The sequence below is a fragment of the Crinia signifera genome, chromosome 11 (assembly GCF_055691185.1).
Source record: "Crinia signifera chromosome 11, ASM5569118v1, whole genome shotgun sequence".
Classification (NCBI taxonomy): domain Eukaryota; kingdom Metazoa; phylum Chordata; class Amphibia; order Anura; family Myobatrachidae; genus Crinia; species Crinia signifera.
Genome location: NC_139227.1, coordinates 16,877,345 through 16,903,787, shown reverse-complemented (window position 1 = coordinate 16,903,787; position 26,443 = coordinate 16,877,345). Strand labels below are relative to the sequence as shown.

At 46.3% G+C, this 26,443-nt stretch overlaps 1 protein-coding gene across 2 annotated transcripts in view; it reads right to left on the bottom strand.

The window, feature by feature from the left end:
* Positions 1-26,443, bottom strand: part of PRMT7 (protein arginine methyltransferase 7) — a 41,336-nt gene that overhangs the window by 5,466 nt on the left and 9,427 nt on the right. For both annotated transcript variants that reach the window (XM_083163914.1, XM_083163915.1), the window contains exons 7-15: positions 24,589-24,818; positions 18,887-19,067; positions 15,803-15,930; positions 11,049-11,184; positions 9,818-9,901; positions 9,526-9,573; positions 6,771-6,860; positions 4,839-5,000; positions 2,762-2,836 (exon numbers count right to left, since the gene is read on the bottom strand). In XM_083163914.1, coding sequence (XP_083020040.1) covers positions 2,762-2,836; positions 4,839-5,000; positions 6,771-6,860; positions 9,526-9,573; positions 9,818-9,901; positions 11,049-11,184; positions 15,803-15,930; positions 18,887-19,067; positions 24,589-24,818 — 1,134 coding nt within the window. The remainder of the gene's footprint in view (positions 1-2,761; positions 2,837-4,838; positions 5,001-6,770; positions 6,861-9,525; positions 9,574-9,817; positions 9,902-11,048; positions 11,185-15,802; positions 15,931-18,886; positions 19,068-24,588; positions 24,819-26,443) is intronic.

Genomic DNA, 26,443 nt, shown 5'->3' with positions numbered 1-26,443 from the left:
AATCTATAATGCATAATATTGGGGAATGGGATCATTCGTCAGACTGCATTTAGGTCTACAGTCATTAGGTCGACCCCACTAGGTCGACTGGCAGGAAGGTCGACCTGACTTAAGGTCGACATGGGCCAAGGTCGACATGACTTAAGGTCGAATTTGCATAAAGGTCGACATGAGGAAGGTCGACTGGTCATAAGGTCGACATGGGTTTTTCACTGTTTTTTTATCCGAATGTCGACACAGTCGACATGGACACAGTTGGCAATGAGAATCGGACGCTCGCTATGCTTCGGGCACGGTGCCTCGCTGCGCTCGGCACACTATTTTATTCTCCCACCACGCCCTAGTGGATGGTAGGGCATGAAATACCGCCTGTCGGCACATGTCGGCTCAAAAAACAGTGAAAAACCCATGTCGACCTTATGACCAGTCGACCTTCCTCATGTCGACCTTTATGCAAATTCGACCTTAAGTCATGTCGACCTTGGCCCATGTCGACCTTAAGTCAGGTCGACCTTCCTGCCAGTCGACCTAGTGGGGTCGACCTAATGACTGTAGACCTAAGTTCATTCTAATAGATGACCGCATCCCAATATTGGAGGTCAAACTCTAAAAAGCAGGGGCCAGGCAAAAACTGCACCCCTCTAGAGCTTTATGTAAAGCTTTGTCCACTATTAGGAACCAGCTACAGAAAGAGATTGCGCCATACATACATAATTAGTTGGTAATAGACTGTAAATTATGTGCGCAACAGGCTAGAAATAGGATCCCCATATTCTGCCCTTCATTGTCATTTCTTATGGATCCCTTGTTGCATGGTTCTGTTCCTAGATTTTCCCTTTTCCTCCCCTTTATTCTTTTCTGTATCCCTCTCTACAAATGTTATTTCTTTCAATAAATAGTATTGATGTAAAAAATAAAAATAAAAAAAACAGTAAAAAAAATAAATAAAAAAGACTGGACGTTTGATGATCATTACTTCAGAATGATGATATTATCAGCTGCTTGTTATGATTGGTTTATCATACACCTGACTATATTCTACAGACTCCCTGACTGTGTGCAAATGTACCTAGAGGCGGAAACATGTGATATCATGGTGAGAGCACCCCCCTCCCTGCTACTACCTAAATCTAACTCCGTACTCCGCCACCTACACCATAGCGGAGGGCTAACCCTATACCCCTCTTTGTAAGTGCCTAAAACTAACCCCCTCCCCCTTACAGCCTCACCCTAAGTCCCCCAACTAGTGCCTAAACTGAACCTCCCCCTTCCCCGGTCGCACGCTAGCCCACCCCTCATACTTACCAATCAGGATGCTGGCTGTTGGGATGCCGGCAAGGTACCAGCACCGGCCTTCTGATGGCAGTCGGCATGCTGGCATCGGAATATTGAACACAGACATCCTGCCTACCCTTATGGGGCCTACAAACGGGGCAATTTCAGGGCATTTTCGCACTGTTGTATGTACGAAGCCTTGAAAAGTGCTAAACTAGAGAGAGAACCACCAACCAATTAGCTCCTACCTGTCATTTTTACAAACAGTCTGTGACATGGCAGTGAGGAGCTGATTGGCTGGTGGTTTATCACTCTCCAAGCTTACTACATCTGGCCCTATATCTGGAGTGACTTGTAAGAGTGGCAGGAGCTGGGTCTCTTTAGCACAAGATTACTTCCCTATGCCCGCCATTGCAGTGGTGCCTACTACTCTGCCAATGTACACTGTGAACAATAAATGTAACATGGAAGGATGAAATAAGTTTTCTTCACTGGTTAGCGGGCCTCACTAATAATTCTGACATGTAACTTTGACTCTACCTTCTATGTTAACACTAGAATTGACGCAACCAAAATTCTCATTCACTCTCTTGTCATCTCCCGCCTTGACTACTGCAACATCCTTCTCTCTGGGCTATCTCTCACCCGCCTCGCACCTCTCCAATCCATTCTTAACACTGCTGCTAGGCTCATCTTCCTCTCCCGCCGATCTACCTCCTCCTCCCCCCTCTGCCTATCTCTTCACTGGCTCCCCATTCCTTTCCGAGTTCTCTTTAAACTCCTCACCACCACCTACAAGGCTCTCTCCTCCTCCACTGCTCCTTACCTCTCTTCACATTCCCTCCCGTCCTCTTTGCTCCGCCGCCGACCGCCCTATCACCTAATCACCTCCTCCCACTCCAGTGTCCAAGACTTCTCCCACGCTGCCCCCCTGCACTGGAACAACCTCCCGCCACCCATCAGGCTTTCTGATTCCCTAACCTCCTTCAAGCGCTCCCTCAAAACCCACTTCTTCCGACTAGCCTATCCCTCCTCCTCCTAACTACTTTTGCTCCTCCTATCCTGCCTACCCTACACCCCTCCATCAGTTCCTACTTATCCTATTGTTTTTCGTTCGTCCACCCACCTATTTTTAGTATGTTAACTCTTATGAGTAGGGTCCTCCTGCCTCACGTACTCACCCTACCTCTTTACCTCACCAGCGCTCCTGCCCTGTTCTTCCCTTCCTCTACTTCATCCTCAGTCTCCTTGACAATTCCGACACCTACTTCAGAACTGATGCCGATTTTAGTTCTACCAGCTATACCCCTATTTATGCTGTATTTTATCAACACACCCTGTACGTTACCTTGTAATTAGTTTTTTTGTTTGCTATGTACGGCGCTGCGGACACTTTGTGGCACCTTATAAATAAACGTACTACTACTACTAATTGAACAGCTTAATGCATTATCACAGAATAAAAGGAACAAACAAGACCCCAAACCTTAATCATTTCATCCATAATTCTGACATCAAACCCCTCACAGGTTCCACATGGACTGCGGATCCGCCACAGGTCCTGGGAAATGAGAAACACAATCATTCTATTTGTGAAACTACTTGCCAAGATTTTACTTTGTTTGTTTGATTTTTTTAAAATCTACTTATTAGCAAATGCTTTCCACAATATATTAGGCATGTTCCTTCTCCGTCTATTTCTCTGCACTCATATTTATATAGACTGTGACTTAACATTATGGGCAGTATTCAATGAGGCCAATTCACCATGTTTCACGGCGAATTTGTGCTATTTTCGCGTTGGAATGTGATTTTTTTGTGTCACAAAGTGAATCACCCTATTCAACGTGCACTTTTCGCCATCTGCGAACAGTGAACGACGGACAATTCGCCGTCTGATAGTCTCCGCAATTCGCTGTGGTTTTTCAATGGGTTTTTCAATGTGATTCGCCGTGAGTGTATTCAATGAGAAGATGGCAAATTGCTTTCTAAGTGATTTTCGCCGTGTGTCACCGTGTAGCAATCGCCATCTTTTCATGGTGAAGTGGAATGTGATCTTTTAAAATAAAGTAAAAAAAAAAAAAAAATTTGGTGTAAAAACAAAAATCAGGAATTTTATTCTGTGAAGGGGCATGCTATTTTTATTCATGTTCTTACAGCACATGAATATATATTTAATTTTAAAAATATATATATATATATTTTTTTTACACATAACAGCCAGCAGGGGGCCGGGAGCAGAGAGCCGCTCATTGCATATTCATATATTCACTCCTCCCGATCATTACATATTCACGATTGGGAGCAGTGCTTGCGGCTCCTACCTGGTCCCCTGCCAGCTCTCCCGGGTGCAGCTTGTGCTGCCTGGGTCCTCCTCCCCCCCACATACATTCTGGGGCAGGCAGGGAGACTTCCATCTCCCTGCCTGCCGCCATCCCCTGGCTCCCTGCAGGTTAAGATTCGCCATCAGGGGCAGCAAGCCCCTGCGGCATTGAATACTGGGACAGCGAGGGCTGGCAGCGAAGTCTCCAGCCCACCTAAACAGGATTCGCTGCACATGCCAAATTCGTCTCACGCGCATCCCAATGCTCTGTCGGTGGGGCAGCGGCATCTTACCCGTCTCCACTTCAGGGAGATGGGCAGGGTTAGGGTAGGCGAGGGGGACCGGCGGCTTGGACCCGGGAGAAGCTCCGTTGCCACGCGTGGCGGGAGCCGGCGGCTGGAGGGGCTGGCAAAAGTATCGCCAGCCCCTGCAAAGTTTAGACCGGCTCCATCTGTACAAATGTTGAATATCAAATTAATAAGCACAGTCTCCTTATTAGTTACAAAGTGGTTTGACTAAGATGCGTTAAAATAAACAGGTGCTGGCAAAGTTGAGTTGGGCATCTTGCTTGCATCAGTCATCTCATGTTACATGGCGTACTGTGGCACTCTGCTTTCGAGTGAAAAAAATCTGGGGTAATATTTGGATACCCCTCTTAAATTTAAGAACATTTTTAATTTATAAAACATAGTGTTGGTCACTTGGGAGCTCCATACAACCGACAGTGACCACAATAAGTCCCAGTGACCCATCAGTTAAAAAAAATAATTATGTTGTTCCTCACTTTTTCTAGATCCAAGCATAATTTACATTGATCCATTCACCTCAATTGCCTAATCTGCCCTTGTAGCGATCAGACCACTCCACATCCCCTCACAAGCCATCAGACCACTTTCACATGCTCCTTACATGCCATCACACCCTGCCACATGCCCTTTATATGCTGCATGTTGAACAGGAAAACCAACTGCCTGCCCTATACCTGTGGCTTGTCCTGGGGAGAGAGGGACGTTTATCCCATAGTAAGCAGTGGACCTGGCCATGGCAATCAAGTTGCTTCCACTCTCTAACTGCACATGCAGCTTGGTAATCTGAATTACGGCATTTATTCAACACCTGGAGAAACACAGTTTTCTTACAAACGTGTATACTGGCCAACTATGCTTTCTAGTGACTGTTAACTAAGGATCAGCTGCCACAAAGCACTTCTAGGAAACATCATTTGCAAGGATATGCTTACCCTAAATTCCACCGCTAACAGATAAAGGGTAGCGGACATCGGGAGGACCGCACAGTCTGTGGTCATATGGTCAGAGAGTGCAGAACGAGAATACCAGAAGTACAGGTTGTGCCATGGTAGGAGGCTGGTGGTGAAGAACGGTTCCCCTATTAGAGCAGAGATCTAAATGCGCAACACAAACAATCAAATGTTATAGTCACCAAATAACAGCGCTAACAATACAATAATTACCATGTGCTAATACAATGTCGTTTGAGAAGAATGTAAAGGTAAATCTTACACAGGAATGGTAAATATACACCCTAAAATGTTTCTGGATGGAGGAATGTTTACATTACAGTGGGACATATTGGGTGCTGGATGGCTGGCCAATGGTCAGTACACCGACATCAAAATCCTGACTGCCTGAGGGGCTATTCTCATTTATGGGGGTCCACGACCCTCATAGAGTAAGAATAGAACCTGTGGCTTTTTTTGCGCTCACCCTCCCCCTGTTGGAGGATGTCCGTATACTGACCGTTGGCCAGTCATACCACACCTGAAATATTGTGCTTCCTATCAAATTAATTCAACAAGTTAAGGCCCTTATTCAGATCTGATTGCAGTACACATTTTTTCTCAAAATGGGAAAAACCATGTGCACTGCAGGGGGTAAGATGGAACATGTACAGAGAGTTAGATTTGTGTGAGTTATTTTGTTTCTGTGCAGGGTAAATACTGGTTGCTTTATTTCTACACTGCAATTTAGATTTCAACACACCCCAGCGAAAAGTAACTCTCTCTGCACATGTTACATCTGCCCCACCTGCAGTGCACATGGTTTTGCCCATTTTGAGAACAAATTTGGGTACTTGTTTCCTAGCATGGCGCCCAGTAAGAAAATTCCTTAGCAGGCGATTCTGCATAAGAAAATCACATCGCATTGCGATTTTTTTATGTAATTTATTCACTGCTCATTTGCGGGGGCAAAAAAAACACATTGCAAAGCAAAATCACATGCGATTTTATAGGGTGCGATGCTATTTACTTTACTATACACTTATATGAGATGCAATAAGATTGAGGCACACCCCCCCCCCCACTATCCATGCCACCCCGAAGCGTGGCGAGCGGCGGTGGAACGCGTCCTCCCGACCTCTTCATACCTCCAGTATCCATATCTGTGTGGAGTTGATTTCATATAGTGTGGCGAGTGCAGCGAGCCACCAACGCAAAGCGTGGCGAGCCCCGCGAGGGAACGCGGAATACGTGTAACGTAATCCGCGTGCGTTCACCACGCTTCGGGCTCGGTGGCTCGCTGCGTTCGCCACACTATGCAACTTCAACTCCATGCCGACGTGGATAGTGGGGGTATGAAAAGGTCGGGAGGATGCGTTCCGCCTCTCGCCACGCTTCGGGGTGAAGTGGATTGTTGGGGGGGGGGGGTGCCTCAATCTCATTGCATCTCATATAAGTGTATGGTAAAGTAAATGGCATCGCACCCTATAAAATCGCATGCGATTTTGCAGTGCGCTGCGATTTTGCAGTGCGCTGCGATCGCATCGCCCGGGGCAAAAAAAGAGCAGTGAATAAATTGCATAGGAAAATCGCATTTCACTACGGTGCCGTACGTATGGTAATTGGGCGCCGTTCTAGGAAACAAGTACCCAAATTTGTATTGCGATCAGATCTGAATAAAGGCCTAAATTAGGGATGGGGAACCTTCAGCCCTCCAGCTGTTGTTGAACTACACATCCCAGCATGCCTTGTTAGAGTTTTGCTATGTGGCCATGCTACAACTGTTGCAGGGTGTGCTGGGATGTGTAGTTCAACAACAGCTGGAGGGCCGCAGGTTCCCCATCCCTGGCCTAAATAACATACTGTAGTAAATAGATGCTAAGCCCAATGTCTGATTTTCTGGCTGGAGAACACAATAGCTATTGCTGGCATTACCTTGTTGTCCCCGAGGTCGGCTGTGGTAATTTTGTCTGATGACTTCTGTATGATGTGAATGGCCTCTTTGAGGTTGTTGGTTTGGAAAAGCTGTACGAGAAACATATATTGTTAAAATAATACAAAACATATGGGTTAAAGTATATGCTCCTGTAATGAAGATGTCGTTTTCAGTATCTCAGTAACTTAAAATGTCATGAATAAGTCTGAAGAAAAAACTTAAGTATATAAGACACAATTGTTAGAAAGTCGCTCTCTGATGAATCTGTCAATGATCTAACTAGAGATGGGTCGTCCGCGAACAAAGCGGATCTTTTGGACGGATCCCATAAAAGAGTGAGTGAGCTGCTGATCCCAAAAAGTCATTCTTTTACTTTCAGTTTCGTTTTTCATTACAATGGGTTTGCCTGAGCTCAGCACTGCCACCTGTGGCAGCTGAGATGTACTAACACTGGAGACTGAGTACAGTGCAGCTACTGCAAGTGAAAGAAAGAATAACAAGGCTGCTGCTGCTGCTAGGGATGGATATCGGTGCAGACGCCATCGATGGTTGCCATCGATGGCAATTCTGCACCCAGCCATCGATCAGTGTTTTACTCGGTTATGTATGTTCTTATGGAATCGGTACATCTGTCAGAATGAACTTAGGTCTACAGTCATTAGGTCGACCCCATTAGGTCGACTGGCTGGAAGGTCGACCTGATTTAAGGTCGACATGGGCCAAGGTCGACATGACTTAAGGTCGAATTTGCACAAAGGTCGACATCAGGAAGGTCGACTGGTCATAAGGTCGACATGGTTTTTTCGCTGTTTTTTATCCGAATGTCGACACAGTCGACATGGACACAGTTGGCAATGGGAATCGGACCCTCGCATTGCTCGCTTCGCTCGCAATGCATCGGGCATGGTGGCTCGCTTCGCTCGCCACAGCTTTAATAACCTCCTCCACGCCCTAGTGGATGGTAGGGCATGAAATACCGCCTGTCGGCACATGTCGGCTCAAAAAACAGTGAAAAACCCCATGTCGACCTTATGACCAGTCGACCTTCCTCATGTCGACCTTTATGCAAATTCGACCTTAAGTCATGTCGACCTTGGCCCATGTCGACCTTAAGTCAGGTCGACCTTCCTGCCAGTCGACCTAGTGGGGTCGACCTAATGACTGTAGACCTAAGTTCATTCTAATAGATGACCGCTTCCCGTTCTTATTTGTTCAGCTCACTGTTGATTTTACCGTTTATGGCAATAAATGATTGTAAAACAAATTCTGCTTCATTATTATCAAATAACCCCTTTTTTTTTTCAAAGTGAGCCGATGATTCGTCTAAAAGGTCCGGATATTTTCGCGGATTGATCACTTGATCCCAGCTCTTTTTAGTGACCCGTTTTGCCCATCTCTAGATCTAACTGGGCGCTCCCAGTAGGGGTGGGTTTGGTTTGGGATTAGGCTTATCCTTAGAACATTTATCAAATATTCACCGTTGAGATATTGCTGGCTGTCAGGATTTCATACCCCAACCCCTAGAAAAGGTTAAAGCTAACTCTTCCACCCCCACAGACCATATAACCTCTCCTACTCCCACCTTACCTCAGTTATTTGCCCAACCAAGCCGTAGGGAGGGAAAAAAAACTATAACTACTGTATGTATTTGCATTCATTTATTATTTTACTATATTTACATGTACTGTATGTATTGTGTAACTAGTGGGAAAAAGGAAAATGGAGCTGGTTTATCTATTTTAATGTTATATACAATGTGGCACTAAACTATGGGGATTATTCTGATTCACTGGGAAAGGCACAATCACTCTCTAATGGACAAAACCATATGCACTGCAGGTGGGGCAGATGTAACATGTGCAGAGAGAGTTAGATTTGGGTGGGGGGGTGTACTTCAAACTGATATCTATATTGCAGTGTAAAAATAAAGCAGCCAGTATTTACCCTGCACAGAAACAATAAAACACCAAGAATACATGCTCCGAAAAACACAATCATATTCATAACAATGTGTAAAAGTCATTGAACCTGTGCTCCACGGAACTCAGTTGTACACACACACAAATAGCACAAAAGTGTTAAAACACCAAACAAAAACAAATCAATAAAATACATATCAAGTACATAGAAGAACTTTTAGTAATATAGAAACAAGTATGTAAATCTGAGGCACTGTGTCAACTCATAAATGTAATCCTAGCGAGGGTGGTCATCTGGCAAAGAATAAAAATGTTGTGTTGCGGTTTTGTCAGGTGTATACAAGAAGCGTAAATGGCTGTTTTTATTTAAGAAGCTAATTTAAACACTCTCCTAACCTTAGGGCTATTTCACACGCTCCGGCTCCTGCCGGGCAGCAAAACCTGCACGGCCGAGAAGTCGTGCCGCACAAGGAAGTTTAGAATGGTGGGGATGGCCACAGCCCGGCAGCTGTCCCTTCCAGTGGTGGGAACCGGCTGCAACCGGGCGGCCGCGCCGGCTTAAACCCCACGCTAAAGGGTACATTTTTCGGCTTTGCACATTTGCAATGAGACATTTTGATCCACCTGGTGGTGACAAATTGATTTTCGATCTATTAACTATCTTCCATCCGGATGCCGGAATAACGATAATAAAAAGGATCAACAGATTACAGTAACTCTGGTAGGCCAACCTGCTGTGCCAAGAAAACGGACCCCGATCAGAAGATTCTGCCAATCAGATGGCTGGTTTGTCTGCTAGGATTGGTACACCAATCACACCCCTAACAACACTCACCTTCTCCATGAGATGCTGGGACATAGACTGAGACTCCATTGTGTATACCTGAAAATAGGAAAGCATTGATTATAGTACACATATAAAGCGAATGCGGAACTGCGAATGTTTCCCCTGTGCACAAGCGTAACAGAAGCTGCTTTCCATCTAACTATGACTGTCAGACTTAACAGCAATGTCAGGACTAGAGCGAGGTTTCGTACGATGCAGTTAGATCGCGGATAAAGAATAAAATCTAATCTGGCAATTAAGGTATACAACATTTTTGACTACTAATAAAGAAGGATGTTACCTGAGATGCTCCTACAGAATGCACCAGTAGGGGGAGTAAGCTTCCATCACTCACACAGAGACAGACCGAACTTGGTGTCAGGATCTATAGAGAAAACAAACAACCACGAAATGTCACTTTGGTATCCGAAATGCTCGGGACTGCGAGCATTTTGGATAAGGGATTTTTCTATAATTTTTTTTTTCCCATACTTACCTGGTCCCCCAAAGTCCACGACGGCCTTCAGGATCTTACTGGAATCTCTGGTCCCAGGGGCGCGCAATGCACCCTGGGACCGGAAATGCTGCTGAAGAGGATCCTGAAGGCCGCCGTGGACGAGGTAAGTATGAAAATAAGGGGCGGGGGAACCCCTCAGCCCCCCCCAAAAAAAAAAACTGGAATATTCTGAAAAACCACTGTTTTCAGAATATTTTGTTTTTATGGAATAGTGTTCCCACTTGGCTGTTTTAGCGGGGCGCTGCGTCCTGCCAGATTTTTAAAGGGCAAAATGCGCACTGCCCCTCTAGCAGCGCCCCACTAAAACAGCCTGGTGCCTGCCCCGACAATGTGTGCACGGGGAAGCCCAGCTCCGCCATAGACGGCGATGCCCGGCGCTTCACCAGCAGCACAGCAACTTTGGCGGGGCCGGGCCCGCCCCCATTAGTCGCGGCGGTGGCCGGGCCCGCCCCCTTTAGTGACAGCAGCCCGGGCACGCCCCTTTTGTGATGTCCTGGCCCGGGACTGCCCACAACTGTGACGTCGATGGGCCCGGTCCGGCGCCCTGCACGCACAAAATCGTAGAGTGAACAATATTGGAATACACGGAAAAGGGAGACCCGACCTGTAATACCTTTGTGGATCTCAATAGTGGCATTTTCTCGGACTGGAGACTCGACATCTAACATTGATTCAAGCAAGTAAAGCAACAAAAAATGCTTCAGCAAGCGAACTGTCAGGGCCAGCGTTCTCCGGTGAGAACAATGACCCTGAGCAATTAATATTCCGCGAGCTGGATATTAATCGCCAGGCGATAGCGATCGCTATGACCCCTACACACACAGCGATGTCGGGCCATGTTCTGAGTAATGTCATTGAATCGCCCAGACGATGGCCTCACATCGCTATGTGTGTAGGCCCTATTAGATTTGGGTGCGGTGTGTTTAAACGGACATCTAAATTGCAGGGTAAAGATAAAGTTAGTGTCTACAAGCTGTAGAAGTGTTGCTGAACTACAATAACCAGCATTCCTCACCTTCTTCAGGGCTTTTTTATACTTCGCCATTCTGCTCTGATCATTCAGCTCCCCAAACCGTGGACGGTTCCAATTGATGTGAGCGCCACAGCGACAAGCAGGATGCTGCAAAAAGGCCGGCGTGCTCTCCTCTGCACTGCAATATTATCACATAGAAACCAGATCATAAATGTCACATATCCAGGAATATTCTAGTAGATTTATACTGTTAAATATCATAGTATAGTGTGTGAAAATCGTTATATAGTTATGCAGTTAATGGTGAATATGATAGAAAGTTACCCAGGCAAGATCATCAGAGATGGTAAATACTTGTTCAATTGTTTATTAAAAAGAAAAATCCAAATGGTTGAACCCTTAAGGCGTGGAGTGATTTCAAGGCTATTTTTTAAGCGATCTGACTAGATTGCATAAAAATTAAGCACAAATTGCCACATGCGTATACCCCCCAGCGATGGTGATGCACGTTCCCGCGCATCGCTACCGCCAGACTAGATCCTGACTGCATGCAGTGAGATTGCCAGTGTTCTCATCAGAGAACTCTGGTCTGCACAGATTGCTCAGCACATATCACTGGTACGTAGCATGTGTGCTGAGCGATCTGTGCTTAAGCACATTGCTCAACAAGGGGCTCACATCGGCCCTTGTGTAAGAGGCTTAGGGGGTTATCATGTAGAACAGGGCTGGGCAATTGCGGCCCTCCAGATGTTGATGAACTACACATCCCAGGATGCTTTGCATTGGTTTTGCTATGTGGCCATGCTGAAACTGATGCAAGGCATGCTGGGATGTGTAGTTCATCAACATCTGGAGAGCCGCAATTGCCCAGCCCTGGTGTAGAAGGTGCTAATGATATGTGGAATCTACTTGATTGCCATGTGCTACATCTTCACTTTTATAGACCCGCACTTTAGTAATTACACCCCTTAAGGGTTCTGATTGGCTGCAGTGAGCAAGACTTCCCACTTCTTATATATCAGGTGCACAATTAGTTGGAATGTAATATAATACTGTTTCCGTAAACCTTATATAAACATGAAACTGTAACAAACAAACTGCAGTCCAGTCCTGAGCTCTGCTCTGTCCTCGAAAAACTTAAAATAGTTGGACTTACACTACAAAGCCCCCAATTCAGAGACCCATCTAGCCAAGGCCACAAGTATGACCACTTTCTGCGTAAGGAACTTATCCTCAACAAAGTCCAGCGGCTCAAACCAGACTGCAAAAAGGTCAATACCACCGACAGGTCCCACAGAGCCGTGAGCGGTACAAAAGGAGGCTGGATGTGAAAAACACCTTGAAAAAAAGTCTGAACCTCCATAATCAGAGCCAACTTCTTCTGAAAGAAGATGGACAAGGCTGATATCTGCACCTTGATGGAGCCAAAACGCAGCCCCATATCGACTCCAGCCTACAGAAACAGGAGGAACCGACCCAGTCGGAAAACCGTAGGAGAACAATGTCTCCCTTCACACCCTGACACGTATCTCTTCCAGATCCAATGATAGTGTCTGGACGTCACCGGCTTTCTAGCCTAAATCATGGTAGGGATTACATCTCCCGGAATAGCCTTCCTGGCTAAGATCAGCCGCTCAACCTCCAAACCAACTAACGAAGCCGTCGTAAGTCCGGATAAACAAACGGCCCTTGCTGAAGAAGTTCCCTTCTCAGCGGAAGAGGCCAAGGTTCGTCCACTGACATGGCCAGAAGATTGGCGTACCACGCCCTTCGAGGCAAGACCGAGGCAATTAGAATTGCTTGCACCCTCTCCCTCCTGATCTTGCGGAGTACTCGGAACAGCAACGGAATTGGAGGGAATAAATATACCAGCTGGTATGGCCAAGGCATCGACAGTGGGACCCCCGCCCCGCCTGAGGGTCCCTGGTCCTGGCACAGTAAAGCTGCAGCTTCTTGTTGAGCTGGGACGCCGTCATATCTATATCCAGACAACCCTACCTATCAGCTGGAACATCTGTGGCTGGAGACTCCACTCCCCCGGGTGTAGGTCATGGCGGCTGATAAAGTCTGCTTTCCAGTTTCCCACGCTTGGAATGAAAATGGACGATATGGACCTTGTCTACTTTTCTGCCCAGATGAGGATCGTGGAGACCTCCCACATTAAGGCCCTGCTTTTTGTCTCCCCTTGACGATTGACATACGCTACAGCCGTAGCGTTTTCGGACAGCACCTGAATCGCCTGATTTAGGAGCAGATAGGAGGCATGAATCAGAGCCTTAAAACTCACCTATAGTTCCAGGATGTCGATGGGAAGGAGAGACTCGTGGCTTGACCACCTGCCCTGAAACTGTACCTCTTGGGGTGCAGCTCCGCAGCCTCTTAGGCTTGCATTTATTATTAACAGGACCCAATTTGGGATCCCGAACGGTCGTCCCTACAACAGGTGAGAGGACTGAAGCCACCACGCCAGAGAAAGTCTGGCCTGAGGGGATAGCCGTATCAGCCGATTCATGTGCAGATTGGAGCCCGACCATTTGCGCAGGAGATCCAATTGAAGAATCCTTGCGTGGAAATGCCCATATTGGATGGCTTCATAGCACGCTACCAACTTCCCCAACAAGTAAATACAGAGATGGACCTGGTTCGGAGTGAGTACCTCCCTGACCAATTCCTGAATGGCAATCACTTTTTCTGGCGGAAGGAAGTTCCACTGGGCCACTGTGTCCAGAATCATTCCCAGAAAGAGAAGTCTCTGGGTAGGTATCGGTGTAACTTATGATCATTTAGAAGCCACCCATGCTGGGACAACAGCTGAGTGGTCCAAGAAATGCTGGCTGACAGTTGTTCCCTGAACCCCACCTTTATGAGGAGATTGTCCAGGTAAGGGATGATGTTGATCCCCTGCAGCATCATCTCCGCCATTAACTTTGTGAACACCCTCGGAAAGGCAGGGCACGGAACTGGTAATCCGCCAGCAGGGCAAACTGCAGGTATGCCTGATGGGGAGGCCACATTGAGATGTGCAGGTATGCATCCCTGATATCGAGAGAGGCCAGAAACTTCCCCCTTTCCAGACCGGAGATTACCTCCCTCAATGACTCCATTCTGAACTTGAACTCATAGTTACGGGTTCAGTGATTTGAGGTTCAGCTTCGGTATGGCAAATAGGTCCAGCAGATCTGGTTTCGGGGCGGGCAAGTGCTGAACTGGAGTTCCCCTGGGAAACTACATTCCGTACCAAGGAATCCTGGCAGGAAAGATGCCAGACGTGACTGAAGAACAGCAACCGCACCCCCACCTCTAGAGGTATGGCGTCAGGTTGAAGATTTGGAGGAAGCAGAGCCAGTACTCTGCCCCTGGGAGTTGGCCATGGTGGGTCTATGCTGTTTTCCCCTACCACCCTGTTGGCATTGGAGGCACCCCTGGGCTTACTCTGAAACCTGCCCCCATTAAAGGACTGCAAGGAAGGGGGGGGGGGGGTTCGGAAAGGACAGCCTGACAGGCGGAGTTGCTGAGGGAAGGAAGGTGGATTATCCAGCCGTGGCTTTAGAGATCCAAGCGTCCGGTTCCCCTCTGCCCCTAAAGGGAAGTGCCTCCACGCTCTTTTTGCATTCCGTATCAGCCATCCACGTACGCAGCCATAAGGATTTGCATGCTGAGACCACCATAGTGGAGGTCGTGGCGTAAGTGACGCTGACCTCCTTAAAAGGTATCACAAAGGACACGCGTGGTATCCTCAATGGGTTTAACCAGGGGTATTATATCAACCGGGGTCTTTCCATCCACCAGGCCTTCCTGAATTGACCTGCCCATGAGTGAATGGTGTGAGTCATCCACCAGCCCACAATAATAGGTCTCTGGGACATACCTGCAGCAGTGTAAATAGATTTTATCATGCCCTCAATCTTTCTATCGGCCGGATCATTCAAGATGGCCACCCAAGGAACTAGCATTTTTCTGTGTATAGAAAAAGGATTTCTGCTCCTCACATTCCTCAGCAGGCATATGTAACACCTCTGACGGCCACAATAAGAGGTTCCAGGCCCTGAGTTGGATAAACCTCTTCCAAAACAGGCTCCACCTCCTCGCCTTCTTCCTGCTCCTCCTCTTCGGAGTCAGAGCCAACCTCTTAAAGCCCACTCTTTTGTGGTGCATTAACACCTGAGGAAGAAGCAACCAGTCCGTCAGATCTCTGCAGACCTTCCACAGACACCTGTAACTGAAGCACCTGAAGAGGTCGGTATCAGTCCCCTCCCCTAAGCTCCCACGTCCAAGCAGCATGCCCAAATTAATAAAAGTTTAAAATAATGAAGAAAATTCTCTGGAGCTCCAGGGTTTACATCCTTTCCTGAGGGCACATTTTCCTAAACTCAGCTGTGGGTAGGGCATAGAGGGGAGGAGCCAGCACACCCTGTTTAAAACTTTACATGCACAGGCTCCTTTGGACCCCATCTATACCCATAGTATTAAGTGAATCCCCAGTATCCCTTATGGATGATATAAAAAAAAAATATATATTTTTTTATATATATTCCACAATAAAGTGGATTTGGAACTAAATGTGAGAGAATATTACGTTTACTTTTGGACACTAATACCCTGAATGTTGTTTATTGTTTGAAGCTGCAAACGGTTTATCTTGTGATCTGTCATAATGCAAGACCTTTTACAAACAGTATATAGATATGAAGGTTACAAGGGTGGTTATTAGTCCCATACTTTAGGGTTGGGTACCTGCCTGGAACCATGTCTAGCCAATATACATTTAGTTGAAAAGAACAAAGACACCGAGTTACCTGGGCTTTGTAAGGCTGTACCATATGCAGTAATCGTCCTGATGAGCAGTGAGACAAAGCTCCTCCCCCTGCGCAACCTTCTTTTCCTCTGGTAAAAAGTACACACACTGCATCCAGTGGTCTCTCCACTAACACAAGTGAACAAAAAGACAGCAAGTGTCACATATTACATAGTTACATAGTAGGGGAGGCTGAATAAAGACTTGCGTCCATCTAGTTCAACCTATGTTTATAGTCGCTTATCCCTTGTTGTATAGTATGTTCTGATATTTTAAAGACAGATTATGTTACTTATTCGTACCCGTGGATGTTTTTAACCAATAAATGTTTATCCAACCTTATTTTAAACGTATTTATAGTGTCTGCCGACACCACTTCTCCAGGAAGAGAGTTCCAAAGTTTGACTGTTCTGACTGTAAAGAAATTTTTTCTTCTAGATGAACAAAATCTTTTTTCTTCTAAATTAAATTAATGTAACAGCATTAATTCACCATCAAATAACCCTAGGGAATCAGGTCAGTCAAGTATCATCTAAAACAGCCTTGACAAAGTCTGGTGAATATGTACAAGCCATAGAACTAGAGCTAAAACAAATCCTCAGCAAATACGTGTTCACACTGCTGCAGACTATTGGAGATATATGCCCGATATAATAACCAATCAGAATGCTTACACTGCCGCAGAGTATTTGTGTTCTATGCCCGATATAATAACCATCACATCATCAGAATGTTTACACTGTGAGATTATGACCATTTCATACATTTACCTGCATGTAGGTCCAACCTCAGACCCCCCCTCCCGGGGATGGGGGAACAGGGGTCGCATGCAATCCATCACATGTGAAGGGACCACATATGATGTATATTATGTGATCTTGCTGCCCGGGACCTTCTGGTTTGGGATTGACTGGCCATACGCTGCTGCGAGAGATCACAGTAATGTATGGCCACCTTTAAGAGGGTATTCAATCCTAAAGTCACGACTGTCCTGACAGCAGTGACTTTGGCCCGTTTTTGTTTTGCTCGACAGCACATCGCCGGGCGGGATTAAATGTCCCGCTTGGAGACCGGCAAAAAAGGGGGCGTGCCCACGTAAACAGCCGTGGATTGTTGAGATTCGGCCATGATCGCGACAATTCACGGCCGTAATCGTCAGAAATGGGTCGGACAGCTTTCAAAGTCTGGCCCGTTCTGTCGATCTGCCTCTTCAATGCTGCCGCGAACGACAGCATTGGATAGGCGCCCGCCGCTATTTCCCCCGTCGGAAATAGTGGCAGGGATTGTATATCCCCCTTAGTCTGTTACTGTGAAATGGAAATATCTAGAACCAACAATAGCTCACTTACACAGTGATAGGCCTTACAAGTAGGGATGCCAATCCCGGGGCATTTTTTCAATCCCGGGAATTGGGATTGAAAAATGCTCAATCCCGGGAGCCCAGCAGGCGTCGGCTGTAATGCCAGATGGAGGCAATTGCTGTGTGAGAGGTTGGGCACCGCAAGCGGTTTCCGTCACCGGAGGTGCAGCGCTGAGGCCTGCGCAGTGTGACCAATGTGACCAATAGGTGATGCTGCGCAGGACGCAGCGCTGCACCTCCGGTGCTGTAACCCACTCACTGCCAGACCTCTCCAGTGTCGCAGAGGCCATAACCCGCTCGCCGCCCAGTGAGGCCAGGACCCGCTCACCGCCAAACAGTGAGTGACAGCGGCGGAGCCCGCTCGCCTCCCGACCGCATGCCGGGTCAGGAACAGCCGGGCAACGTCTGAGCAGGTGGCCAGATGCTGCCTGGCAATTTACTATGCAATCCCGAAATCCCGGGATTGTATAGTCCAATCCCGGGATTCAAATCCCGGACGTTTTGTGGCCAAATCCCGGGATCCCGATCCCAGGATTGGCCACCCTACTTCCAAGCTCACAGAATGAGACTGATAAAGCGCATCACAATACTTTGTCCCGAGTTGCAGAACTCACTACAGGGCCCCAAACTACCTCTAGAAGTAGTGACCGAAGACAAAACGTTTTTTGGGAGCTGTCCATGGTGTGGGTTTCCATGGCCGAACACTTATGTGAGAGTGATGTTATCAAACATCACAATCTGACGGTCTGAGGAAGGAATCTGGGTTTTGCAGATTCCTAGAGAACGCTTCATTAATAAACAAATACTCCCAACTGTAACGTTCTAGCAGAAGTTGGGATCCTGACTATGAAGCAAGTCTTACCCGGCAACATCTCTGCCCAACTGCGCTGATGTTTCATTGCCGAATAGATGCAAAATCTCATATTGTAATGAAAAGACTTCCTAGAAGCCTGGATTCTATCATGCCAGGAAAGGGGGCAACCAACCTCAGTTTAAGAGTTCTTTTTAAAAGATGTTTAGGAAGCACATATGAGTGTGTTGTCTCTGTTCCCACATACTGCTGACCATGTAGTCTATGTGCAATTCATATAATGTAGTGTTCATTCTAGCACCCACCAACTCTGAACACCCATGCAGTTCCTTTTCCCTGCCTGGGGTGTCGCTGTCTGCTGTCGTGCTTCAGCACGGATATGCAAATCAGACCTGTGCTAGAAGCACCACAGCAGACAGCGACACCCCAGGCAGGGAACAGTAACTGCATGGGTTTTCAAAGATGGCGGGTGCTAGAATGAAGACTATAATGTGCAATTAAAATTAATATATCCGAGTTTCTAATTACGACCTTTAATTATTCCTCATGGTTTGATAACACAATGTCACTCTAGAATATATATAGCCATGTTGTCTTAACCCTTTGAGCGCCAACATCTTTCCGAGAGATGCGCAAAATGTCTGCAGAAAATGCAGACGTCGCTCCCATTTGTTATATAAATACAAATTAAAAAAATGTGGTAGAAAAGAAGATTCTATTTCCTATATAAGGCAACATTACCGGTCATTAAGATGAATACAAATGTTTGCTTGGCAATTTCCACCCCTATTTTGACACTTGGCACTCAAAGCGTTAAAGGGCCATAGAAAACAATTAGCGACAGTTGTGTCCACCTACTGTATACCTATCTCACACAGCACCTGACTGAGCGCATGAGAAGCACTATTCCTTACCGGAACCGGATGATGGATGGGATACAGCCAGCTCGGCTTCATGCTGCAATTAATCGTCCCTTCAGGGTCCATGTCAATATCCCACCATGACAGGACCACTTGGGCTGCTCCACTAGCGATAGATGTAAAGTTGACAGGATGAGAGGCTGCAGAACTGCTGACCTGCTGGCTGAAATCCACTCTGAGGGAAGGAACAAGAGAAATAATGATTGATAGATAGATAGATATGTACGCAAAGGTATGCAACAGGGTAGACACACCAGGAGGGGTAAAACAAATGATTGACGGTCTAGGTCAGGCATGTCCAAAGTGCGGCCCGGGGGTCAATTGCGGCCCATGCCGTAATTTCAAGTGGCCCGCACCCTCCAGCCGGAAGCGGGCGAACATAAGATGAAGGATTCACAGCACACGGCAATAAAGAGGGGTCCCGGCGAACATGCCTTTAACTTGCTGTCTTCAGCAGTGAGGAGGTGCCGGCCAAGTGGGGTACATAGTGAATGGGGGTCATACAGTGAATGGGAGTCATACAGTGAAGGAGGGTCAGGCTTGGGGACATACAGTGAATGGAGGCAGTGATGGACATTCAGAGAAGGGGGGGCAGGCTGGGGACAGAGTGAATGGGTGCAGAGTGGGGAATATAAAGTGAATGGTGGACATACAGTGAAGGAGGAGCAGGCTGGGGGACATACGGAGAAGGATGGTCAGACAGGGGAATATAATGTGAAGGGGGCAGAGTGGGGGACATACAATGAATGGAGGCAGTGATGGACATTCAGATAAGGGGGGGCAGGCTGTGGGACAGAGTGAATGGGTGCAGAGTGGGGAATATACAGTGAATGGTGGACATACAGTGAAGGAGGAGCAGGCTGGGGGACATACGGAGAAGGATGGTAAGACAGGGGAATATAATGTGAAGGGGGCAGAGTGGGGGACATACAGTGAATGGAGGCAGTGATGGAGGAAATACAGTGAAGGGTCAGGCTGGGGGACATAGAGTGAATGGGGGACAGAGTGAATGGGGGCAGAGTGGGGAACATACCAGTGAATGGGGGACATACAGTGAAGGAGGGGCAGGCTGGGGGACATACAGTGAATGGGGGCAGGCTTGGGGAAATACAGTGAAGGGTCAGGCTGGGGGACATAGAGTGAATGGGGGACAGAGTGAATGGGGGCAGAGTGGGGAACATACCAGTGAATGGGGGACATACAGTGAAGGAGGGGCAGGCTGGGGGACATACAGTGAATGGGGGCAGGCTTGGGGAAATACAGTGAAGGGTCAGGCTGGGGGACATAGAGTGAATGGGGGCAGAGTGGGGGACCATTCTGATGTGATTAATGATTCAAAGAATGTCAGGCTGAATGATCGGCCACCACACATTTACACTTCACCAAATCTGGCCCTTGTCGCAAAAAGTTTGGACACATCTGGTCTAGGTAGATTAGAGGAATGGTCAAGAGCATGGCAACTACAGTTTAATGCCAAAAAATGCAAAATCATGCACTTGGGTCTCAAAAATCCAAAAACTAAATATAGTATACAGACATTCCTCACTTAACGACCTACCTGTTTACCGACCGCCCGGACTTACGACCCGTTTTTCTTTTAGCGTCCGCGCTGCGACTCCTCGGACTTACGACCCTGCCCACTCGGTTTACGACCCGCGCGCCTACCCACTCGCAGTTACGACCCGCCCAGACTGTTTAGCGACCCGCGGCGTACAGTACGTGCAGCGTCTCAGCGTAATTTTGACATGGCAGAGAAGAGGAAGAATATGACAGGTGAAAGTGGCAAGAAAAGGAGGGCTATTGATCTTCAGCTGAAAATGAAGATCATAAATGATCATGAAGCTGGAAAGAAGGTGAAAGAGATTGCAAGTGAGTTGGAGCTGGCACATTCAACCATTTCAACAATTTTGAAGGATAAGGATAGAGTGAAGGAGGCTGTGAAAGCATCAACAGGCTATAAAGCCATAATAACTAGGCAGCGGAAAGGCCTCATTCATGAAATGGAGAAATTACTGGCAATCTGGTTTGATGACCACATACAAAAAAGAATGCCACTGAGCCTTTCAATCATTCAAGCAAAGGCACGCAGTATCTTCCAGACTTTGAAGGTACGTGAAGGGGAAGAAACAACAGGTGCATTTACAGCAAGCAATGGATGGTTTCAAAGGTTCCGTCGCAGATTCAACCTGCATAATCGCAGCATCAGTGGTGAGGCTGCAAGTGCTGATGTAGAAGCAGCAGAAAAATTTGTGGATGAATTTGATGAATTCATCAAGGCCAGCAGCTACTGTCCAGAACAAATCTTTAATGTGGATGAAACTGGCCTTTTTTGGAAAAAAATGCCTGAAAGGTCCTACATACACACAGAAGCTAAAACAATGCCTGGCTTCAAGGCTTTTAAGGACAGAGTCACTTTACTGTTGGGAGGAAATGCCGCTGGTTTCAAATTAAAGCCTTTGCTCATCTATCGCTCCCTGAACCCACGTGCATTGAAGCAGATTAGCAAGCACATGCTGCCCGTTTACTACCGTGCAAACAGCAAGGCATGGATGACACAAGCTTTATTTGAAGATTGGTTCATCAACTGCTTCATACCCCAGGTCAAGCAATATTGTCTGCAGAAGGGTGTTCCCTTTCATATTGTCCTCCTGCTTGATAATTGCCCAGGACACCCTCAACATCTTGATGATGTAAACCCAAATGTAAAGGTTATGTTTCTGCCTAAAAACACAACTGCTATCCTACAGCCAATGGACCAAGGGGCTACAGCCACGTTTAAGGCATACTATTTGCGCACCACTTTTTCCAAACTTGTATCAGCAACAGAAAATGATGAAGTAACCCTTCGTGAGTTTTGGAAGGCCTACAACATTTTAGACTGCATAAAGAACATTGAAACAGCTTGGAAAGAAGTGACAGAAAATTGTATGCAAGGAATATGGAAGAAATGTCTAAAATCTTTCATGAATAATGACGAAGAGTTGGACACAGATGAGCTTGTCGATGTAATAAATCAAAACACTGTGGAGCTGGCTAACAAGCTTAATTTAGATGTGGAAGTGGAAGATATTGAAGAATTAGTGGAATATGTTGAGGGAGAGTTAACAAACGAAGATCTAATAGAATTGGAAGCACAGCAGCACTTGGAAGAGAAAGAAGGAGAAGAAGAGGAAAGAGCAGAAGTAGAAGAAAAGAAGTTCACTATAAAGGGGTTAGCTGGTGTGTTCTCTAAAGTGAATGCAGCTATGTTACAGCTTGAGAGTATGGACCCTAATATTGAAAGGTTCACGAAAGTGGAACGCCAAATGAACGAACTTTTACAATGCTACCGTGAAATTTATGAAGAAAAGAAGGCAAAGAAAAAGCAGACCACGCTGACGGGATTCTTCTCAAAAGCTACACCCAGTAGCACTCCCCCTACAAGTTCTGCAATTTCCTTGCCATCTTCTCCCCTACCTGGGCCCTCAACAACTGCGGGTAACCCTGCTGATGACTCCAATGGTGATGCTATTGTACTGTAGTCTGATTTTTCTTTATGTGTTTTCCCTTTGTTTTCATTTACAGTATTTTCTCTATGCAAGTTATGTGAACTAAAAAAGCATGCAAATTAAAGCAAGTTATGTTATGGAAAGTAAAACAACTTGCAAAATAAAACATGCAAATTAAACAAATTAATGTTAAAAAAGCTTACAATCAAAGTACAGTAAAGCAAGTTATGTTTTAAAAAGTGCATACAGCACTGTTTGCAAAAAAAAAAAAATGCAAAGTAAAAGAAGTTATGCAAAGTAAAACAAGTATCAGTCTTCTTTATTTCTTTATTTAGAAGTGTACAGTATTTCCTTACAGTATTTAGAAGTGTACAGTACAGGTATTTCTTTATTTACCCCCTTTACTTGTTATAATGGGTTTTATATAGGCTCGTTTAACGACCAATTCGCTTAACGACCGGGTCGTAGGAACGGAACCCGGTCGTTAAGTGAGGAATGTCTGTAAATGGCACTATAATGGAAACTTCTGAGGAAGAGAGGGATCTAGGTGTCACTATTTCAGGGGACTTAAAAGCAGGTAGGCAATGTAACAAAGCAATGAAGAAGGCAAGTCAGATGCTTGGTTGCATAGGGAGAGGTATCAGCAGTAGAAAGAAAGTAATAATGACACTGTATAGGTACAAAGAAGGGCAACTAAAATGGTGCATGGCCTACATCACAAAACATACCAGGAAAGACTAAAATATCTTAATATGTATACTTTAGAGCAGAGAAGGGAAAGGGGGACATGGTAGAAACTTTCAAATATATCAAGGGTTTTAATGGGCTTTAACAAGGTACAGGTGGGAGACATTTTTCACAGGAAGAGGAGCAACAGAACACGAGGACATGCACTGACTCTAGAGGAAGGAAGATTCAGGGGAAATGCGAGGAAGAATTACTTCACAGAAAGAGTAGTAGATAAGTGGAATAGCCTCCCAACAGAGGTGGTAGAGGCAAATACAGTAGAACAATGTAAACATGCTTGGGATAGGCATATTGATATCCTTACAAAAAAATAAGGAGCAAATATGGTTTGAGGTAACATGTTTAAAAAAAGAGGCAGACTAGATGGGCCAAGTGGTTCTTATCTGCCGTCACATTCTATGTATAGATAGATAGATAGATAGATAGATAGATAGATAGATAGATAGATAGATAGGAAAGTATGAGCATTTGACATGACATGTATTCTCCTTTCACACAGAAAATGAAATTCCCTGGCGAACCAGTTCCACCCGGGAATTTCATGAAATACATCAAATCCTTTTTCTATGTGAAAGGGTCGATCTGGATCTTAAACTCCGGGTCTCCGATCCTGCAAAAAAACAGGGTCGGGGACCTGGAATTTAAGATCCGGATCGACCCTTTCACACAGGGGAAAACCCTGTGTAATAGAGCAAATCTCCAGGTCTAAATATTGGATAGGAGATTTCTTCTCCTGTGTGAAGAAGGGTCTGACATCAGCGGCTGAATAACCCGGCGCTTCAAAACCCGGGTAATTGCCGCTAAATAAAGGGTTTTTCAGCTGCCACTGTCTGAAAGCGGAATTAGGGGGTTATTCAGACCTGAATTACATAGCCCTGCAATCAGACAGCCGCCGCCCCACCAGAATGTAATCCTGCAATGTGTAAGGCTGTGAAATTATTACCCCAGTGTGTGCGGTCTGTGTGTAACCCAGGACTTACTCGGCCGCTGCAATAGAAACAGGCTGATCGAGGAAGGAGTAGACGTCACATGACCTCCCTGAAAACACCTGGGCACGCCTGCATTTTTTTGGACACTCGGCTTGCGATTAAAAACAAGACAATGAATTTTATCGATGGTTGGCCTCACGCATCGCATGCAGAGTGATTCGTAATTGGCTGGGCTGTGAATTCGTAGCCTATCGTTCAGATCTGAATAACCCCCTTAAATCGCAATATTAATGTTATCGATAAGCAATTTCTCTAATTCTCTTAATACAGAATTTTACTTCTAGAAAAAGTAAAGAAAAAAAAAATAAAGAAAAAAAAAATAACCAAGAACAAAGTTAAATATAGTGTATTGTAGACAACAAAAACATAAGTATCACTTATGTGATTGACCTAATATCCTTATAAATGGATCAGGAACAGAAGAAGATGCCCTTACAACAAACGTTGCAATGAGTAAGATCTGCTTCCTCACCTGAAGATGACCATGATGTCACTGAGTAGTCTGGCGTCTCCTGGGTTGAGCTGGCTCAGCTGGACGTCACAAACGGAGGGGGCTCCTGGGCAACTCTGCATTTCAGGTGGAGGCTGGATGGTCCTGGAGTCCAGCTCTAATGGGAACAGCTTATTCCAACTCCATAGCCTGCGAGACTCAACCAACTGAGCGTAAACCGTGGCTCTATGAGGAATGGCCTCCCAATGCTCCTGAGGGGGTGAGAACAAAATAAAGGACGTTGTTCATTGCTTAGGCTTGGAATGGAAGAGTGTTCATAATTGAAGCTCTGATAGCACCTTTCACAAGTAGGGATTCCCTAAAAGAAAACATCCCCATATTAACTTACTTGGGGGGGGAGCAGGTGGAGGCAGTGGGTGGGTCAGGTGGAGGCAGTGGGTAGGTCAGGTGCCGGGCGGCTGAGCTTTTGAAGTGGAGCCAGGAGCGGGCTGCGAGAGGGTTCCGGCGGCTTCGGCAGTGCAGCAGTGCGGCCTGCGCAGCATAAGCTATGACTTAATCACATGGCGCAGGCCGCACTGCTGCCATCCATCCATCCATTTAAAGCCATGCGGGCAAATTCAGCGTGCGAGGGGGGTGGCGGGCTTAAAATCACAATCAGCGCTGTGAAAGTTCGCATCGCTGTGTGTGAACCATAATAAGGTCAGAGACTGACCAATAAGCTACAGCCCACGCTGGCTCTGCAATATCAGAAGTGACACTTCACCCGACAATCCCCATACAGGGCCCTACTCTGGGCCCAATGGAAAAACAAAGCCGCAGCAATGCTTTTTACTTTGACTACTTTGGCTTCGTCCATTATAGTCCGTAAACTTGGTGTCCGTTTCCACGGATAAAGACGTGGATTCACATTGTAAATTCAACAGATTAAATGCAAATTCGATCTATTCTACGCAGAAAAATGGACGACGTTTCCGAGGATCGGAAATATCCGCCGGAATTCAATATCCCCCAAAGGTGGAACAAATTCACCGATTAATAAAAAGGTCACTGAGCAACTGCACAATTACCCAGAACAGCAGAGGCAATAATAAGCAATAACAAAATACAGATAGTGAGGGGTATATGTTCTAAGATAACAATTCTATTCAAGATAGGATGTTGCTAAGGGAAACCAATCAAATCGACTTATTTATTTAGCACCTTCTAGAAGAGAATAGATATAATCTGATAGGTTGCCATAGCAACATCCAACCTTCAATAGAACGTCCATTTTAGTAAGTAAACCCCTCAGCTTTCCTGCAGCAATATCAAGGGGAAGCGCCATGGCTGTACTATCTCTACTTCAGGTGCTACTCCCACCCCTTCTGGGGAAAATACTTGGTATGCTCTAAGCCAGTGGTTCTCAACCTCAGTCTTCAGGGACCCCCAACGGTACACGTTTTCCAGGTCATCTCGCAGATACACAGGTGCACTAATTACTCACTGGCACATTTTAAAAGATCACAGGTGGAGCTAATTATTTCACCTGTGATTGTGTGAGGAGACCTGCAAAACGTGCACCGTTGGGGGGTCCCTGAGGACCGGAGGTTGAGAACCACTGCTCTAAGCATGAGCTGCCCGTGTGGTGTGTATTCCCTCTAAGGGAAGCACCTCTGGGTGGTGATACCCTATAGAAGCTTCTATCGCCGCCTGCTGTCCGCTGTCCACGCCCCCCCCCCCACCCCTCCCGTCCGCCACCGATCTCCTCCACCACCAGCATATGTCACAGCCGGGAGGACATCGGGCAGCAGGGGGAGAAGGAGACGCCGGGGACACTGACAGCCGCCGGGATTTGCGTCACCGCACCCCGATGCTAGCCGCATACAGTATGTTAGTA